A 13,791-nucleotide genomic window follows, 5' to 3' on the forward strand; every position below is an offset into this window, starting at 1 on the left:
TATTCCTGACTAATTTTGTTTTAGCCCTACTTTCTCTATGCTTCCATACCTTCACTTCCTCTTCTAAATTGCCAAGGATTCTCACTTAGTTTTAGACTCAATGAAGCTACTAGAAGGGCTATTTGCCAAGACAGTGGGATAAGGTAGTGAATAAGCACTTCATTCTTGGGATACATTCATAACTTAACTCATGAGCCGTAATGCAGAATGTTTCCGAACTTAATCCTAAAATGAGAGCGCAAAGCAAAAGTTTTATTCAACTGTGCCCTGCACAATGCTAGAAACAGTTTTCAATGCATTCTAGCGGAGGTTTCGCAACCATCGATACAATTGTTATGATAAAAATAACAGAGATAGCAGCACCATCGCATGAATTTAATGCTGTTATAATAATTTTCTCAAGTACTTTTTAAGTATCGATTATTTCTTGCTATAACCATTAATGTGGGTATTCCAAGACGTTCGGCTAAGGTAGCGAATAAACATTGTATTTTTTGGACACAACCATAACCTGACTAGCTGGCTGTATTCTAGAACCTGTGCATACAGAATAAAAAAAAGGGAACAGATTATTTGAAACAATTTTAATAACTGATGCCCACGCGAGGCTATAAACTAGTTTCAAAGAATTCTAGCGAACGTTTCGCAACCATAGATACAATTGTTATGGGTAAAATACTAGATATAGAAGTACCATTGCAAAAAAAACTTTCTAATATTATCAAGTACGGTACTTTTAAATTTTCGATTATTATTGCTACAACCATGAAAGTGTACAAAATGTTTTCTAGGACAGTTTCGCTGTCAAAAAAAAATGTTTTATTTTCACACCAACACGCTTAATACATCCCTCAATGACCACAAAAGGGACTATGTACGAGTGAATGGCACCAAATGTGGGTCCGCTATCCTGATGAAATCAATGAAAAATATTAGCTCTACACATGTGCAGAAATTGGGCAGCAGAATGGCAATGGATATGACACAAAATTTGTATCCTAAAAATAAGTGACTGGCCGTTTACTATAATGCAATCGAGCACTAGGAATCCGGTTATGGAACAAATTTAGCCTATGCAACCCACAAACCTTTATATCTGATTCTTGGAATACTGCCCTCTGAAAAATAAAAATGAATTAATACTATTAATTAAAACAATTTGTTTCTACCCAATTATCTTAGTGCTGTCAGTAAATTAGGCAAAAAGTTATTCCTACTAATTCCAGAAATTTTGGTCTTCTAAATGTTTTCTAAAATACTGTTCAGAAATTTTATTATAATCAATTTCCAGCAGCTTAATTGTTTATTATAGAAAACGGAACTTAACTATTTGGTTATCATTGGCAAGGATGAGTTATGTTGTACGGAAGATAGTCTCATGTATTATTGTTTTTAATTTGAAGTGAATTAGTGGAAATGCAGTAGTACAAGATACCGATAAAATTTTAATATTTCAATAATATTTACGAATGTAAAATTTCTATAGAAAGGGATTTGACGTAACCAATCTTTTTAGGGCAACAGGTTAGGTGACGGTTATTTGGGTGCTTGCTGTTAGGTTAGGAGAGAGACATAAGGCCCTTTCTACAATGGCACGCAAACGGAGTTGAATCTTAAACGGATGCGGATCTCGCGGAACATTTCACTATCGCGTCTGCTGCTTCCACAATACACGGAAACGTAAGAAATGGCAACCATTGAGATTTCATTTATAGGTTTCGAAATATGGAATTAATTAAAAATATATATATACCTATATAATGTTTCGAGGTTAGAGCACGGCAGAATTCACATATATAATTAAAATAAACATCAACGTAATAATTTAAAACTAGATATCCTTTTATTTGAAACAAATTTTAACATATTTAGAATATAAACAAACATGGCTAGCATCACAGCCTAATACTCGGCTTCGATTGGTCGCACGGAAAAAGGTAACCGGAAGAGCTCAGTATTGCCAAGCTAATCCGTACGGGTCCGTCTTTGTCTGCGTCTGCGTTATATTGTAGAAACACTGTTTCGTGAGAACCATATGTAAAAGGGAGGTATAGCAAAAAACTAATTTAATCCATTCTGCAACTGACCTTCGAAACTTGTTCAATTTTTTTTGTATATAACTTCACTTATGTTACTTTTTTTTTTTTATGCTACTGTACTGTGTTTGATTTAATTTAAACTTGAGTATTCACTTAGAATTCAAGGAAAACAATAGTTTTAATAATTGCTTCTCAAGATGTTAAAAATGTGTTAAAAGAACCTTAAATTTTAGACTCCACTTGTAACTGGGTATCCTGTTGCACCTGAAACCCTCCGGTTATCGGCCTCCCCACATCTAGAAGCTGTGTCACCATTGTCTGTGTGGGAGGCGATGTTCTGGAAGTATAACTGAGGTGAAATTGTTTTCCCACCGGGCTGATGCCCAATGACTTGAAATTTCTGTTTTAGTTCAGATTAAGTATATCGTATAAAATCTGTCATTGCAAACACAATTTTAGGGTGGGCAGGTGTTTCCAGTGTATTTGATTGTACTTATGTCATTGCCTGATAAGTCTGTAATGCTCTGATTTCAGAAATATTTTGTATTCAGTTAATGCTATGGAAATAAACTGCAAATAATACTAGATTTGGATTTGTCATATCCATTTTTATAGTGACTTAAAAAAATCAGTACACAACAACCAAGTGCAAAAAGGACACAACAAATTGATTTAGCAATAATAAAAGTTTTAAATGAAAGTAGCACCAACTAGAAGCTCAAATATTGGAAAAACTTCTCTTGTAAAGGTTGATTACTTTGATGGTGATGTAAACTAATCACTTAGAAATCATTAAATTAGTTTTTCCACAGAGATATTTATGTATATATTTTTGAATGTATTGTACATATGCACAATATGACCACACAGCAGCATGGCTGTTTCCTTCTCGTCACGAGGTATCCACACGCTGTAACTAATGTCAGTTCGGTGTACTGTGGAAACTTCTGATCCCAGTAAGCTACCTTTATCGGAGGCTATCGTCATGTAACATGCAGGAATACTGAACTGTGTGTGGCGTGATTTAGGTTGGCATTAAGTATTGTTACTTTGTCTAGTACCATTCGAGTGATGGATTGTCAATTAACACATTTCATGTTTCAGAATCAGATATTAATCTCGTGTTTGAGTCAGCAGACACTACGCCGTAAAGAAATGCTTGTTTGCCAAATACGTAAGCCTCCCGCGATGAAGTCCACAGTTCTAGCCGTAGGTAACTGATGTTATTTTTTTTTTTTTTCCAGTCGGCCGGGTGTCACAATGGCACACACTAGTACAACATTCAAGCTGTGCTTGCGGTCACTGGTGTTGAACTACCGCCCGCATCTGTGTGTGAAAACAAAAATGCAGAATACTAAAAGAGGCCACTTCTTGTTCAGCAGCTACACGTCTAGAAATGAGGCAGACAGCAGCTTCACATCCAGAGGTGAGGCCACTTGCAGAGTCTGCAACCAAAAATCCAAGCAAAAATTTTGCAAGGCAATCAAATGTTTCAAATCACGACTGCACAAGTTTGCCTTGCTCAGTTTTATTTATATTTTTTATTATTCAGCTCATGGGTGTCGATCCCTGAAAAAAGGAGGGGGGGGAGGCGCTCCCCTGGAATCAAAAAACCCTCTCTGAGGGGGGGATAGCTTACGCTTGCAAAAAAACAATTGTAACTGTGAAATGGGGATGATAAACGTAATTCCACAAACCCCCTGGGAATCCTGCAGATTTTCGCCCACGACCAGAGCATGTTGCTCTGACTCAGGGTGTCAGTGTTTTGGAAAGTCAGGGTTAAATCAGGAAAGTGGAAATTGGTCAGGGAAAGTCAGGGAATTTACTTTTTTGAACCTGGAAAAGGCATGGACATTCTTCAGTGATAGTGATTCGAGGGAAAAAATGTCATGCTTTGGTATGCCATCATCCAGATTTTGCCTATGTACATGTTTCCAGATGGTGTTTTAGTGCATAGCCACAAACTGTAAAATGGCGTAGGGTATGCTAGGTTCTGTAGAGATGGTGGAGGCAGGATTGTCTTTATTTCTTTCAGATCATCGTAAAATAGGTAAATTTATTTCAAAAATTCATCAGGTAAATTTGTAATTTTTATTATGGAAAGTAAGAGAAATTTTTCAATAGATTTTTGTGGACACCTGTAACTTATTTTGTAAACTGACCAGAAAGTGATTCGGCTGAATTTTAGTCAGATATCTACAACCAGGAAAGAAAAGCATTCAGAACTTTAAAATGAATTGTAAATTATTATAAACCTGACTGCAAGACGGAATAATATTTAGGTACTGTGTTTTATAGAAAGTAAGCATATGACAATTTTTATGTGTATTTATGTTATTAAAATCCTTTATCCTAATGTTTTTTGGATTTGGCATGCCATTCCGTTGTAAAATTACATATTTATTAATTTTTCCAACAAATTAGTTATTTGATTTGGAAAAAAAAAACTGCTGCAAAATTAATATAATGTATAAAAAAATTATATTGAAAAAAAAAATGTTACATTCTTCTCCTTAGCAGCTAAAAGCTTAGGTTAAACGATAGTTGCATTTTACTTTACACACGTTTATATATAAAAAAAATATCATTGATACTTGGCATTTGTTAAAGTGCGGGTGGGATTAACACCTACATTTTTTAGATTGTCAGAGAGTTATTGTTTAGATATTCTTAAAATGAATACATTACTGAAGCTTTATTGAATTGTTATATTTTAACATTACTTTACTTCCCCCTGTCAATGTCAGTATCAAATTTTTAATAATGAACGGTGGAATGATGGGATGAAAATTGCCTAACCCAATATAAAGTCTGCTGGTTTGTATCCCTCCTACTTGTAATTATTTTCAACTCCACTTTTTATTAAGCAGCACAGGATTGTATGAATAACTATGAATATTGTACCTTTTTAAAGTTCAAGATTTTTAAAACTATTTACGTATCGAAAGTAAATCTAAATTTTTAAAAAAAATTGTACATTTACCCCAGATTGACAGCCCTGGCTACAAAATAAGTAAAAAGAAAATATGGTAAATTGGTTGTACTGTAGATAATTTGTCCTTGCCATTCTAAAAATTCTAAAAAAAATTTTGGGATGAAATTAATTTTTTTGTGTTAATTTTTAGAGTTGGTCCCAGGAAGTGTGGTGTCAACCACAGATGTTTTGCTCCAAAATTTGAAATCTGCATCAAGTGTTTCAAAGGTACTGGAAGTTGTGGAAAGGCATCACAGAGAAATGAATAGCAAACATACATTGGAAGCTTTAAAATGTATTTTCGAACTTCAGAAGTGTGGTTGGTAAGTGAAATATTTTCGATAGCTGAAAAACTAATTTTTGCCTCAATGCTTGCGTGCCTCATCTGTGTGCTGTTGCTGCTGATGTTACATGATGGCTACCTGGTGTTGGCTCACCAGACTAATAGATGGCACAAAATATATCTACAGTAGAACCCTGTTATAATGTTCTTGCATATAATGTTTTCCTGCTTATAATGTCATATTTTTAAGTCCCAATATTTCCCCCATAAGGACAATGTATTTATTTCCTGCATATAACGTTCATAAATAGTGTAATTTCCTGGTTATAATGTTTGCTTTCTAACATTCAATAAATGGGGAAAAAATGTTTTAAAACCAAATTATTCCAACACTTACGATGAAGAGTTTCCTTTATGTATGTTTATGTTTACAATCACTGCCATACAATACATGAAGTTTGTTAAAATACACTTTTATGCAATATACTGAAGGTACACAATGTTCATAGTTACATGTCAGTTGGCACCCTTAGTCAACTCTTCTCTTCCTTGCCATTCCAGTGGGTATTCACTATTCAGATGCACGTACATAGTCCTACGATATTTAAGTTGCCAACCATTGAGCGAGGGCATAACTAAAAGTGTTTTCTATTGCTTACAAATATATATATTTTTTTCATTCATACGTAGGAATCCCAAAATTAAACATTTTCAGGTGGCGAAGGAGTAGACGTTCTCACTCTTAATGTTGTCATCATGAATTGTGAGACAATTTTACAAAAAATGTGGCAGTGTATCTTTAAAGACTAACAAAATTTAACCAGGGAACAAGACAAAGTTGAAAAATTGTTGGCTTGTTTCAGAAAATTCATGTATCAAGTATACTATCTTTGGTTTTAACATTAAAGTTGTTTACATAGCTTGGTGAGTCCATTGGTACCAAGTTCGAACATTGTTAAGTGCTAAATTGATATTTCCTGCTTATAATGTTTTTTTCTTGTGCTCCCTTGAAAAACATTATAACAGGGTTCTACTGTAGTAAGAAATTTGTTTTTGTTAAGTACAGTGGAACCTGGATAATTCGAACTTCTTTAATTCGAAATCTTCTTTAATTCGAATTTTCCTCTTGGTCCCTAGCATTTTGTATCTAAACAATGCTAAAAATCGTGGATAATTCGAATTTTATTTTGGATAATTCGAATTTTTGGTGCGTCTAATTTAGTGAATAAATTATAAACTACGGCTCAAAAAATTGTAAATTTATCGGGAAATACGTTTTACAAACAATACTCGGCAAAAGTTAAGCGTTTGACCAAATGAGCGGTAGCTTGTAGTGTGATGACTCACCCTTCCCCTCCCGCACACTTGTGCCGAGTGCCGACCGCCTGCGCGTAGCAACAACACGCAGCAGTAGTGTCTCCAAGGTCACCCCTCCCCACACTCACCCCTCTCCACGCCGTACTGTACAACTGTGCATCGTTCTGTGTATCGTCTGTTTTGTAACATACAGTGTACTGTAGCTTATTTAAAATTGTCTTTTGATGTGTGATTACGTGTAGTTTTTACGTACAGTGACGTTTAGTGAGTGAACTGTGAGAGTAGCAACCATGGCGTCGACCTCGTCTACAAAATCCCGTGCTTATAAAACTTTGACTCTAGCTGAAAAAGTAGCGGCGATTAGGGAAGTGGACAAAGGCGTGAAAAAGAAATTGGAAATCGCGAAGGACTTTGGGATTCCACCCAACACTCTATCCACTTTCTTGAAGAATAGAGATAAAATTCTCAGCAGTGCAGAGGAATTTGATAAAGACCGAAAACGACTACCAGAACCAGATAACCCAGACGTCGACAATTGTGTTCTTAAGTGGTTCAAGCAAGCCAGAGACAAAAAAATTCCATTGAGTGGTCCCCTAATAAGGGTAAAGGCCGAGCAATTCGCTAAAGAATTGGGCAAACAAAATTTCAAAGCTAGCACTGGATGGCTGGATGGTTTCAAAGAACGTAATAAAATTACGTTCAAAGCAGTCTGTGGCGAAAGTGGGGCAGTGAACCAGCAAGAAGCCGGCCAGTGGAAGCGAGATTTAGAAGAGATGATCCAAGATAGAGACCCAAACAATATTTTCAATGTTGATGAGACTGGCCTTTTTTTTTAAATGCACACCGGACAAAACATTGGCATTTAAAAGCGAAAAATGTCATGGTGGAAAACTAAGCAAAGAAAGAGTGACGCTTTTAGTCGGAGCAAACATGGACGGCTCAGAAAAGCTGCCCTTGTTGATGATTGGAAAATCGGCTAATCCCCGTTGTTTTAAGAATGTCAAGTCGAAACCGGTGGATTACGTTAACAGCTCAAACGCTTGGATGACAGGCGACCTGTTTTCAAAGTGGCTAATAAAGTTGGACAAGAGTTTATTAAAGAAAAGCGTCAGGTGGTCCTCTTCATCGACAACTGTACTGCGCATAACACCATACCAGTGTTGAAATGTGTTAAAGTGGTTTTTTTCCCAGCCAATATGACATCTGTTGTCCAGCCAATGGACCAAGGGATTATAAAAAATTTGAAACATTTTTATAGAACCTTGCTGTTAGAAAACATACTTTCCGGAGATGGAAACGCCCTGAAAATAAAGCTCAATATTCTGCAAGCTTCCAGAATGTGTAAGCAAGCGTGGGACAGAGTGAAGCCAGAAACAATCAAAAACTGTTTTAAAAAGGCAGGTTTTGTTAAAACCGAGGACGAAACTGTGGAAGCCACTGAAGCGGAAGCCATTCCAGCAGCAGTCGACGGCTGGGAGAATGTGGGAGCCGACCCGACCATCTCGTACGAAGACTTTCTCAATGTCGATGAAGATGTTGCGGTGTGCGGTGACGTCACTGACACCGAAATCATCGCAGAGGTGCTCGGCAGTGAGAAGCAAGACGATGACGGGGAAGGTTCGGAAGAAGAGATCGCTGGAGTAGAAGAAGAACCGGTGCCGAGTGCAGCTGACGCCATGAATCACATAAAAGAACTTAGACGTTTTTTTGAGAGCCGAATTAATGTAAGTGATTCATACTTAATCTCTTTGAATAAGTTAGAATCTTTTGTAATGGCCGAGAGCCTTAATTCGAGAAAACAGGCCAAAATATCATCTTTTTTTCAAAAACAATAGGTTGTTTTTATGTTTCAGTTCAATAGTTTTAAGGTCATTTTAATATGTATGTATCGTTTAGGCATTAATAGATGTATTTATTCAAAAAATGTCAACCAATAAAGAGTTTTAATAGAAAATATGATTTTTTATTGTTTTGGCCCTATTTATATTACGAACTTCCTTAATTCGAATTTTTGGATAATTCGAAGTTTTTGACTGGTCCCTTGAGGTTCGAATTATCCAAGTTCTACTGTATTTACATGATGATAAACTTTTCTCTTAGAAAAAACTTTTTTTTAGTCGCTATACAATTTTTTGATAAGAATGAATTCTCACTGCTGCAAATTTTGGTGATAGGCATGAAAAATGGTTGTCACTAGTTAGTAAAATACATATTTTTAGCTATTTATTTATAAAATATTATTGTTTTGTCACACCCTGCCACTGGTTTATTTGTTGCATGCTCTCCTGTGTTGATAGGTTTATAGTGTATTCGTTTAAAAGATACTTGCCAGCATGTCAGTTTTCCTGGAACCTAAATATATTAAAAAAAAATAATTATTTATTTATTTTTTGTAATTTTGTGCAGGATGCTTGTTAAAACATTAATTTGACAACTTTTTTATATAAAGGTAACTGTTTCTTTTTGATGTTGGTTTGAAACTAATTGGAAACATTAATCTTATGCATCAGGCATCCACACCCTTAAATTTGACCCTGTGGTCACGCATGTAATGCTACTTGTGAGCAGACAGATGGAAGTGTGGAATGGAGCAGTGATGAAATGAAGGAGAATAAGTGGTACCACCCGGAGAAAACCTTACAATGAAGTGGGCGTTTACCCCCATTAGAATTCCCACTCAAACAGCTGAGGTATGGTACCACATCAACTAATGTACATAGCTGTAGATTGCTTTTGAGTGAAAATCTCTCAGTTAACCATGTTCTACAGTTAGGAACAATATTATACGGGGAATTGCGATAAAACTGAAATAACACCGAAAATGATGTCATTGCATCATATAACACAGAATTATAAATAAGTACACCAAAAAAAAACTGAAATTTAACTGACTCATGAAATTAATCAGTATTATAGCTAAACTTAACTTAAATAAAAATAAAATTTATATTTTAATGTGTTCAATTTACTAAATGTAATTTTGTCAGCATGAAGTTGATCATCTAAATAGTTTGAAAGAAATAAGTTTTTTTTTTGGATTGAGCTTTTATCTCTTATTTGTAACACATTTACATTCCTGATGTCAGTTCATTTTCCAAACACAAACATTAGAGAAGTATCTTTATCCCGAATGGTTCTGCCTTAAGACATGTTTATTACAAATTATTTTATTGTAAAAATGTGTCATACAAAAGTCAAAATGGCACTATTTGGTGAAAACTGAAAAGTTTTAAGAAATATCTGAGTGCAAGATTTTCTGAAAAACTCTATATCTTTATGAACGAAATTAATTTATAAAAATAAAAAAAATTACACCAAAATGTTCTGTTTTAAATTAAAATTGTTTTAAAAATAAAACCAAATAATTATATTGTCTGTAGCAAAATAAGAACTTAAGAAATACGTAGTACATGATATTCTTAATGTTCTATGAACCACGGTGTGATTTTGTGTTTATATTTGGACATCCGAATCAATTATTTTTTCTCTGTGCGTTTTTTTTATAATTCCTCTTTCAGCTCAGAGATATCTAAAACAGATATAATCAACGGTTTGGTATTCCCCACGCTATGCAAAAAGTTGAAGTTTCAAGCGAGAGAGTATCATCTGAACGACACCGTCGAAGCGCTGAAGATTGTCGCGTACATGGGAGTACCGACGTCGAGCCTGACCGTGCAGATCCTCCTGCAGCTGATCAGGAAGCAAGTGAACGACTTGTCGCTGCAGAGCGTCGTCTTCTTGCACTTCCTGCTGGACAACATGAGCAGCTGTCCCCTCGTGGATGCCCTGAAGATCGCGCTCCCGATGGTGTGCGAGGCGCAGCTGAGAACGAAGCTGGACCCGACTGACGTCCGCCAGGCGATAGACCTCCTGCAGTATGCCTCTCAGCGCAACCTCTCCGAGGCTTCCGTCACCCACATCGTGCACACCTTGGACAGGAACTTTCACTCCGAAACTGCGGACGTTAAGAACGCCAAGACAGTGGTCTGGAGCATCTGTCGGCTGAAGTCTGTCGACACAGATTACAGTAGACTTCTGCATTCGGCATTTAAGGTTTTATCTAAAAATGTTAGCGCGTTATCTTATAAAGAAATTGACTACACGCTGCACAAACTTACGTCAAAAGTAAAAAAGAAAGATCATGCTTACTATCATGAGGATTTTGTGAACAGCTGTGGTAGGTATGTTGTGATGCAAGATTGTGGTTTTGAAAAGGCTGCCCACATTCTCCAACACCTCTCAAAACTAGTAAGTACAATATCTTTTTTTTTTATATATAGTTGTATATACTTTTCCTTTTTATGGTGTCAAGTCACTTGTGAATAATTTGTGAGTGATTTTTGTTATACACTGTGTTTCAGGATCATGTTTGTATTGATCTGCTTGAGTACATTGCCCAGCATTTGGTTAAAAACCCTAAACTTGTGGAAGAATGTAGAACGTCTACATTGATGATGTTTGTCAGAGGACTGGCAGCAGCCGGCTATAAACCTGACAACTGGAACTCCATAAAGGAAGCTCTCTTGGACTGCAGTGCTTTACAGGAGGTGAGTACGACGTGAGTTTTGTAAATCTATATAAATAAAAATTTAAATGTTCATTCGTTAAAAATCTTCAATCTCCAAATGTTTTTCACAGATTGTTTTGAAATTTTGAAACCACGTTGCATTCAAATACGTGCATGTATTTATATATCTATGTGACAGGTAAAAAGATAGATAAAAATATAAACAGGTAAAAACCTAGATATTTAATATTTTCATTGCTGTTTAGTGTCATATTCATATATAGAGATATAGAGAGATGTATGGATATAAGTATATAGTCTATACTAATATTATAAAGCTGAAGAGTTTGTTTGTTTGTTTGAATGCGCTAATCTCTGGAACCACTGGTCCGATTTGAAAAATTCTTTCAGTGTTGGATAGTACATTTATCGAGGAAGGCTATAGGCTATATTATATTATCAATAACATTAGGGATCCTTACTAAAAGTCCAATTTAGAATCAAATGCATTGGAGGGGGTTAGATACAACATGCAGTACACATACGAAGTGTGTGTTGACAATGCAGCAGGCGTTAGAAGTTTATTTCCTATTGCCTATTAACATTGTTGCCACGCACTAGATGCCTTATCATTCTTAATTTTCCCATACAAGTAAAAAACACCCATGTAATATTAACAACGAAGCAATCAGTACCCTCATAAGAATTCAATTAGTATTTAAATACTTTTTATCACTTTAAATCGCAAACCTAAACTATTGTTTTTTTTTTCCTCTCTCTGTGTTTAATTTGTTTTTTAGTGCCCTTTTTTTCAAGTATATATATTTTACAGACTTGAAACTTCACAGTAATGTTCCTTACGTTACGCAGGATGACATTTTCTGAAAATTAGATCCCATGGGTGGTTAAAACCAGGCAACAGTGGGTACTTTGTCTGCATGAGAACAGGATTTTGCATTGTTCATGCCTTCTGCGTCTCCATGGCAACGGGCATCGCGCGGCAGTGGCGTACCCACAAGGAGGGGCATGTATAATGAGCTGCGCAAGAGTGATCTGCCTGTAGACTGCCGTAGCGAAGTACGGGTACATCAGTTGTACGTTACGTGCACGAGTCGGGAAACCATCGGTGCTATTCATTTTCTCTCCGGTACATTATACAGCATTGTAATAAATTTTCACTGAATTTTTTTTTTATTTACCATTACTGTAAATGGGAGATGTGGCTTAATTTTTTTCCATTAGTATAGCCGTGCGAAGCCGGGTCGGGCAGCTAGTAAGAGATATAGATAGATAAATGTATATAAAGTTTATCTCAGGAATTTCTACAGGTCTAGCAACCTTTTGCTAACTTGCATATCAGCAATTTTCAGTTTTTATAATAAATTTTCATGGTACTTTTTAAAATTTTATGTTAATAAGTAGTGTTTGGTCAGTTCCAAAAAAATATGCAGGTTACAATTCCGGTTTTGATTATGATATTTGGGATTCAGTTTGTTGATTTTGATTCTGATTCCATTAGATTAGGTATACTCTTTACAATATTTTTTTAATTCTTGTTAAACTATTCCTGATTTGTATATTCAGATACAAAACCTGTTTGCGGTTTACAAATATAATTAGAAATAAATAATGACTAGCTGACCCATCTGAATAATTCACATTTTATCTTGATCAGTCACCGAATGGTAATTCGTATAATAAGGGGGAAATAAGTAAATGCAAGTAATTATTAATTAAAGGGTATTGTTTAAATTAATTAAAAAGCAGATATTGGCCTTTTAAAAATTCTTTACTTCACAAAACCTTTTTGGAAAACAATGTTAAAAGTTATAAATTGAGCATCGTTTATTGTTTGGCTGTGTGTGTCTTTAACACAAACATAAATATCACTGAATCTACGAACTCGTTAAAAAGCCACTTATAACTGTCAATGTGAAAAAACAGGTTCTAGTAAATATAATCCTGACTTTTAAAGCCTCTGACCTTGTGCTTTATTAATGGTCATAGCGAAGGCTGCTTTTATTGGGAATTGTTTTCTCATTATTTGGAAAGGCATGGTTGGAGGATGCTGCCTTTAAATGACAGAAAAAGGATATTTATAAAAATGTATTTAAAATATATTTTTTAATGAAAAAATAATTTGTCCATTAATTTTTTGTTTCTAGCGGTGAACGTTATCTTCAAAATGATTTCTCAATCATGTATTTTGATGAAGTACGTATTAAGGAAACTGTGGCGTACCAACAAAAAGAAAACCCTTTGGGAAATAATTTACATAAATATTTGTTTAGTTACAAATTTTAACAGTTGATAAAAACAATGTCACTATAATTTTAATGTTATCTCTCCTGTAGCAGCTCGTCAAGAGATGGCAAAGGAGAAATGTGTTAGGTTTACTTGCGAACAAACTTGAAAAGTTTGGTGTAATACACTTTTTTATTAGAACAAGATTTACAGATGACACAAATGTAAACTTGGCACTTTAGATAGGCTTGAACAGACGTCGCGAAGTATCGCTTAACAGGATACGGCTTGCAAGACTCTGTAAACAGAAGGAGTATTTATAACTACTAAACAAAATTTAAATACACAAACCCTCTTCCTGATTATATTCTGAAGACTGACCTATAATTAATAAACAGCTCTCCTTACTCAAAACACTCAACATAAA

At 35.3% G+C, this 13,791-nt stretch overlaps 1 protein-coding gene across 4 annotated transcripts in view; it reads left to right on the plus strand.

Annotated features, from left to right (window-relative positions):
* Nucleotides 1–1,332: 1,332 nt before the first annotated feature.
* Nucleotides 1,333–13,791, plus strand: part of LOC134535819 (uncharacterized) — a 44,195-nt gene continuing 31,736 nt past the window's right edge. Inside the window, exons 1-5 of one of the 4 annotated variants that reach the window (XM_063375112.1) lie at nucleotides 1,333–1,680; nucleotides 3,284–3,465; nucleotides 5,165–5,336; nucleotides 10,132–10,861; nucleotides 10,975–11,160. In XM_063375112.1, the coding sequence (XP_063231182.1) occupies nucleotides 1,622–1,680; nucleotides 3,284–3,465; nucleotides 5,165–5,336; nucleotides 10,132–10,861; nucleotides 10,975–11,160 (1,329 nt within the window). In that variant the 5' untranslated portion in view covers nucleotides 1,333–1,621. Of the gene's footprint in view, nucleotides 1,681–1,709; nucleotides 2,049–2,081; nucleotides 2,394–3,283; nucleotides 3,466–5,164; nucleotides 5,337–10,131; nucleotides 10,862–10,974; nucleotides 11,161–13,791 lie in introns of those variants that run through there. The other 3 variants (XM_063375113.1, XM_063375114.1, XM_063375115.1) reach the window with 3 other exon arrangements.

Source organism: Bacillus rossius, chromosome 10 (genome assembly GCF_032445375.1).
Source record: "Bacillus rossius redtenbacheri isolate Brsri chromosome 10, Brsri_v3, whole genome shotgun sequence".
Taxonomy (NCBI): Eukaryota; Metazoa; Arthropoda; class Insecta; order Phasmatodea; family Bacillidae; genus Bacillus; species Bacillus rossius.